Source organism: Cephus cinctus, unplaced genomic scaffold (genome assembly GCF_000341935.2).
Source record: "Cephus cinctus unplaced genomic scaffold, Ccin1 Ccin1_scaffold0696, whole genome shotgun sequence".
Taxonomy (NCBI): domain Eukaryota; kingdom Metazoa; phylum Arthropoda; class Insecta; order Hymenoptera; family Cephidae; genus Cephus; species Cephus cinctus.
The window spans coordinates 107,052-114,569 of NW_014333318.1; the positions used below are offsets into that span (position 1 = coordinate 107,052).

General features: G+C 36.7%; 1 protein-coding gene across 1 annotated transcript; it reads right to left on the reverse strand.

Annotated features, from left to right (window-relative positions):
* Positions 1–1,996: 1,996 nt before the first annotated feature.
* LOC107270064 (S1 RNA-binding domain-containing protein 1) lies at positions 1,997–7,281 on the reverse strand. Its single transcript, XM_015744714.2, has 4 exons — positions 7,100–7,281; positions 5,098–7,021; positions 4,240–4,979; positions 1,997–3,819 (listed from the first exon to the last, which is right to left on the reverse strand). Exons 2-4 carry the CDS (start codon positions 6,976–6,978, stop codon positions 3,744–3,746), a joined length of 2,697 nt encoding a protein of 898 aa, XP_015600200.1. The 5' UTR covers positions 6,979–7,021; positions 7,100–7,281; the 3' UTR covers positions 1,997–3,743.
* Positions 7,282–7,518: the final 237 nt, after the last annotated feature.

Genomic DNA, 7,518 nt, shown 5'->3' on the forward strand with positions numbered 1-7,518 from the left:
AAGTTTGTCATTTTTTCTTCTATGGACATTCTCAGGAAAATTAAATAATATTTGTACTGTGATATTATGATAAATAATAAAGCAATATTTTGGCAATATAATCATGGATTGTGACGTGGAGAAATAGGTTAAACTGCATACAACGAGTATTTGAAGCTCAACGTAGACAAAACAAAAGAGAAGCGTGATATCTTTTTAAACGAGTTGATTGATTGGTTGAGTGATGACAAGAGAAAAAAATTCCGGTATGTGCGGCACCGTAAAGCTTCGCAATATCGTGATCGCACGTTTTGATGATCCAATCAAAAGATACTTCTCTGCCATCTTTATTCGGTCTGCCACTCTGTGGGAGCCGATTGAAATCGAATTTCATCTGATGCTCTGTACCAGTGAGAGAATATAGTTCGTGCAGATCGATGCATTACGAAACCAAAATGCTACAAGATATATTGGATGAAAACAAAGTCGAATAGGTTGGAAGAATGAAAGTAGTAATCCAATAATCTAGAAAGGACATTCCCGTGAGTTAGCCTGTACAAGAACGATTGAGAAATTGTACAAGTCCATCGACAGAACGCTAGAAACTGACGTATGGTAGATATTCTATTGTAAAGAAAAATTTACATAGCGCGCCAAACATTTCCCACAGTCCTCATCGTAGATGGCGTCATCTAACGGCCGCATGATAAATTAATTGTCGACATAGTTTTAACGTACTCCGTCCAGTGGCCTAATCGAATAAAACACGAACGGAACAGCCGGGCATTTGAGGGAGGGCTTAAATTTAATATGACGACTCTAGAATTGAATTAAATTGCGCTCGAAAATTGGTCGCGCCCGCCTCGTAACGACGGGCCAAGTTTATAAAACGTTTAAACGATCCTCCATGGAAAGTACGACCATTAAACACCGAATTATTCAGTTTAAACTAATAATCAACTAATATTCAATTTTATCAATCCAATAACAGAAATTAATTTCTACCAATATTTTTCACGACGCTAATTAATCTCAACGGTTATACATTTATTTTTCAACGTATCACACATGAGCATTATCGAATGCGTGATAAAACAGCACAAAAATTCCACCATTCAATTGAGCTACTTCAAACGTGAGTTAACCATGCTACTATAGCACTGACCTATGACCTATTTTAATTACCCCTTCATTAAGCTCGTACCTACACTTATTAATGGAGTTAGGTTAATGTCCTCGAAAATTTAATTGTCCCATTGTCCATTACGTAACAGACAAAACAATTCTGACACAAAATCATTCACTGATCCATCCATTGAATATTATATCTTCAAGCTCGATTTGGCTCAGCACGTATAAGAAAAATTATTACATCTCGTTAGACACGATCAAGATGTATGTATGGCATAATGCGGAGAAATTTCGAAATGGTGCAATGTCAGAATCTAACGGGAGTTCGGATGTCAGTCGATGAAGCCAATTAAATCGATTAACCATAGAATTATATGTGGAAATCTGGTTACAGTGAATGCAGTCACGTATGCTGATCATATTGTCGCTGATTTCCATAGTCATAAATTGCAAGGTTAGTATGTTTGCGAAAACGATTTGGCGATATAGTCGAGAATCTCAATGGCTAAATAAATGTGGATTATAAGTATATCTGTAGCGGCGTGTACATTGGACCATTACAGGCATTCCCCTTGGACCTCGTGGGATCGTTTCCATAATCCTCTTAAACGCGTTGCGCTCCTCTCTATTCCGTCTGACTGCAGCTGCACTTAAATCTAGCTGAACGATCGATAAACCCGACCGGCGACACTCGTATTGCAAATAAGACTTTCGTAAATCATCTTAACAAGGAGATAGCTGGACTTGCACTACTGTCTATTCGCATTAGATTTTACCTTTGATAAAATAAAACCATATCCGTATTAAGTATATTTAGTGTATGTACAATAGAGAAAAATTTACAGCTAGAAATAAATTTTTTACACAAATTTACTATATACAATATTTCATATCTGACGATTATTAAATGTTTTGTAAATTGTTTTAACATGCTTTTACGTTAATTCAATTTTACCTGGAATACGTTATTTTTATTTGGTGCAATTTATTTTTAAAAAATTCCATTTATCCTGCAAGGCATCGCTAAAGCCGCAAGGTCGCGTCGAGACAACGTAGACGGACGGGAGCGTCGCGACGTCTCGACGCCAATCGTTGGAATTTCATTATTACCACGAGTCCTCGTGATTCTCCCGAACCCATCAAAAAGAATCATACGAGATAATTCACATTTATCTCCAAGGCAATTGCGATCTAGGATTTTTCATGAGATTCGCCACCGTCCAATTTTCCTTCGTATCGATCACTCTGAGGAAACTCGTTCGCTCTGTAAAATCGAAGTCACCGAATGTCATTTTCCGCGACTTACATTTCTTTTCTTCGTGTTAATTGGATCGCGTCAAATCGGCTGCGGTTCGCCACATAAATGTACGGCGATGTTGCAATTGCAACCGTGAGCGCCACTGGCACGTGAATTATTTCATAGGGTGAATGAATCGTATCGATCTCTCTTAGGTTATGTTATGACTCATTTCTCTACGCCCTGCCTCGACATTCGAGTAGCAACACACAGCAGGAGTAACGCAGACTCGTAGTGCATCATACTGCTTCTTTCATTATTTAAATATATGTAAAAGCCTTGAAGGGGATCAACGAAGCTTTGATAGATTCAAAGAGTTCTTGCATGATTTAAATTGATCGAATAATTATAGATTCAAAGTTCGATAATGATCTATAGATCCAACGGACATTGGTATCAATGACAGAAATGCAAGGGATCACGTGACCCTAAAGAACCAACGTCAAAATACATGCACAATGTCCACTTGAAATTTGATGAGCTCTTCAACGGTCCTCACAATTCCATTGAAATTGAAATGAAAGCCTATTTTAATCGGACGCATGACAGACAGAGAAATAATAAATGCAGGGATACGTTACGTACTAACCGAAATGAATACAATTTTTGAATAGCTCTGTACACGTTCGGCCACTGCTTAATTTCCAGCCGATCAGCTTGAGATTGTATAAGACCATTCAGTTGCGTGCGGTGCATAAGTGCATAATTATAATCTTTATAAAATCCTTTATTATGGTATATACTAGTATTTAAAGTGCATTAACGATCACTCATAAAATAATATTTATCGAATTTTAATGATACTACTAATTTTAGTAATACTGATGTGACATAAATACTTATAAAAAAAGTCAATAAAGATATCATAGATTTTCATGCACCTATTATAAATGTATTTAATGGTGCCGCTACGCCAGCCACTCTTATCTAAGTACTAATTATTGTCGGTAGCACATTAAAAGAGTCCGATAGCCGCGTTATCGGCTATCGGAAAAGGTCAGCCGTGGTTTGTTCGCCCGTATCTTGTCTCGGTATTAAAGAGGGTGCCTTGTATCTTTTTGGTATCGAAACTCCGGAGGATGGCACGCCTCGTGAACGACGTAGTCGGGCAATGTATCTTGAGGCCATCGGCCTCTCCATTTCTCTTCACTCCTTCGTATGAACATTATACTCTCTCCTTTCTTCCACGCTATTTCCTATAGACTCGCTCTTCAAAGTATCGAGCGACGCTCTTCCGCTGACATCATTTCCGGGGCAGAGGGTCATTCGCTGCATGCAAACCACTTCCGGTACAGATGGCACTTCGTAGAGTACAAACGAGCACAAGGACTCTTCTTCACACAAGATCAATTTTTGGTGATATGGGCAGATGCACTTGAGACACGTAATACAGACGTTGACGGTGTGTGATACTAACAGGATGTACTTCGTATTAGCACGTGCTTAATAATATAGATATATATATATATTCGCCATTCTATATATATATATATATATATAGAATGGCGAGTGCATTGAATTAATTATATTACTTTTCAAATTATAACTATTGGGATATATTTATGAAAAATTCTGTTTAATTTGTATTTTGGGATCTTGCAAGTTCAATGTGACAGACATAGAAACTTTATTCAGTTTATTATCTTTTTGTGTTAGTATTCTTTACCAGGGATCCCGTTTTCCTCTCGAGTTAGAAAGACAGGAGTATACCTTCGGAATATTCCAAAAGTGATCAAACGCAAAAACTATTTTCAATATGATTTCTAGGATTTAAATAATTGTTTGACTGATAGTATATCGATTGGTGAAATGGAAATTTCAAGAAAGCTTACATCAACTCCAGACCTATCCTGTTACGACTTCTTTCAATAGATATCACTCGAACGTCAACACGTTGGCCCAAATTCAAAATTTGATTTCTGAGATATTTATCGTATATCAGGCCATTAGTTTCTACGCCGATATCTACAAAGACACCAAAGTGTGTTATGTTTCGTACACAACCACTTAGCTTAACACCAATACTCAAGTCATCGATGCTCCTTAAGTTTTTTTTAAACACTGGTGGTTCACCCTTTATTCTGATATCCTCGCCTTTCTTCATCGTTAAACCCTTGATAATGATTTCTATTGTTGCTTCAGTTGTGTGGAATTTCTTTGCTAATATAGTATATCCCTGTTTTGCATACACATTTATTTGATCTATAAACTTCTGAGTACCCAGATTCTTTATGTCGCACTTACTGTCCTTCAGAATATTATTTGTTAATTCGTATGATTCCGGATGAATCCACGTTTGATCCAAATAATTTAAAGAATCGTTAGCATCCTTTAATTTACTGTTAGCAGTCTCTGGTATGATCCTTATGAAACCAGCGCATTGTTCAAATGACTTGTGACTAATACCTTTTACTTTCAAAAGTTGCTTTCTGTTTCTAAATACACCAATTTCATTTCTTCGTTGTATTATACTTTCAGCTTTGGACACGTTTAAACCGGCAACACGCTTCAGAAGGCTTCGAGATGCTGTATTAATATCAACTCCAACGAAACTCACAGTTTCTGAGATAACCTAAAGTAGGGACATAAGATTTAGAAAAAGGGTTCTCACCTAAGCTATCGTAAGAAAAAGTTGATTTAGCTGTTTTCAATTGATTACATTTTATAGCGTTTAATAAATAATTACTAACTTGATTGAGAGTGAGTTGTAGCTGCTTCTCTGGAAGATCATGTTGATACATTCCAATGCCAAGATGTTTTGGATCAACTTTGATTAATTCAGCCAGAGGATCTTGAAGTCTCCTGGCTATAGAAACTGCGGATATCAAATTTGGGTCCAGATCTGGAAACTCTGATTTGGCCTCTGGACTACAACTGTATATAGAAGCACCAGCTTCATTTACGATCGTATAAGAAACATCCACAGGATTAAAAACTCCAGATTGAATTAAATTAGTTAAGAACATCTCAGTCTCTCTACAGGCTGTAGCATTGCCTAACGCTATAAGTGTAGTTTTATGCTTAAGCACTAGATTAGCAAGGATTTTCGTTGCTTCCTGTTTATTATTTCTTGGTTGATTGTTAGGAAATATGGTTGCAGTGTCCAATACCTTCCCATTTTCAGATACTACAGCAATTTTGCATCCATGACGAAAGCCTGGATCTATGCTAAGAATAGTTTTCCCACGAACTGGGGGCATAAGTAGAAGATCTTTTAAATTACTTGCAAAGACTTCAATAGATGCTTCTTCTGCTCTCTTGTTCATTTCGAGTCGTACTCTGCGTACGACTAAAGGTTTAATCAATCTCTTGTAGGCATCTTTAAAACTTGCCTCTAGAAGTTGACGATGAAAATCTGATGCGTTAAACGCAGTGCTAAAGTGTGCAAAGCAATGTCTCCTTAACTCCTGTTCAAAATAATCAGGTATAGTCATTTTTACTGATAAAATCTTTTGTGACTCTCCTCTGTTAATAGCTAAAATCTGATGAGGCTTAATACACTTTTCCATTGATGTGAAGTTGAAATACAATTCATATTTTTTTATATCAACATTATCTTTAGTTAATGATTTACTTGACTGTTGTACATTCTTTGCTTGAGTAGTTTCTATCTTGACAAATACGGTTTTACGTAAATCCCTGATCTTAGTAAATGTAGTTTTATCCTTATTAATTATATCTGCAATTATATGTACAATGCCATTCTTAATATGCTGTTCAGTGTCTAAACCTTCTTGATCAGAATTAATCATGGACGACAAAGGAGCTATTGGTAAACCATTTAAAACAGAATCAGCAATAGGTCCTAGTCCTACATCTCTGGCTCGCTCAGCCAGAGAACGTTTTGAATTAGTTTTGTATAAAGAATATATATCATCTAATTCATGAAGAGATCTAGCACCTATAACAACTGCATGAATTTCAGGAGTCCATTTTCCTAATTTGTCAATAGCATTAATAATCTTCGTAGCTCGACTCTTTATTGCAATAGCACGATCATAACTGTCTTTAATCATTCTTAACTTTTCTGGTTCCATTCCTTGCGTCATCTCTTTTCTATATCTTGCAATAAAAGGAATAGTATTATCATCTTTGAATAATTTGACTAAGGATGTTGCAACATGAATGTCAATGTTATGAGTATCACTTATGTACTCTGCATCTGTCCAATCTCTGCATTCAACGAATTGTTTTAATTGAGAGGAATGACTTTGATTAGTTGCAGTTAATAAATTATCCTCTAAATTTATCTCTGGTAAAATGGTTTCAGGCACACAGGGTTCCTTTATCGATTCTTTAGCTAACTTTATTTTTTTACGTTCTCTGGTACTGTCTGTTTCATTCTTTGCTCTCTTTCTGTTTTTCGTATTCTTTTTCATATCTTCACAAATTACGTCACTTGGCACATCTTGTTGTTTGATTTTTCGTTTTACCTCTTTAGTTTTTCTACGTGGTTTTTCATCAATTTCATAATCTGGATCATTCAAAATCACTACGGATTCTGTATCATCCTCAGAATCCGTAATATCGATGATTATTGACTTATGTTTCCTGCGCTTCTGTCTCTCCATAATATATTCTTTACTCCAAACAATTTACGATCTCTCTTACGACCTTAATTATATAACAAAGCATGAAGATTATTGAACATTTTTCTATTTATCAATTAATATAATTATCAATAATAATTACTCAAGCATAAGGAACGATGAATTTCTCTTAAGATTCCAATATTTCCGTTTTTAATGAATAGCAACAGGTACCTAACTTCAGTAAATCAGCCAGAGTAGCGAGATGCACAACTACGGTCTACAAAACAAGAGATGAGTGGGGAGATGCACAACGCTACGGTTTTAGGCGATACCAAAAGCATGACGCTAAATCGTAGCGGCGAGTCCGGGAGTCGGATTTCGTGATCATCGCCTCTGTCGATGTTACAGATTTCGCGTAGCCGCGCGGGTCATGATCATCGTTCCAGCCGATATTGCAGTCAGGGAAATGAATGGATTGCTCGGTGGTGGGGAAAAAGTTGCCGCCCCTCACAAACCGTTCTTGACAAACAGGCGGAACAGCAAGGTCTTCCGTCCAACCGAACCCTAAACGTTTGTATG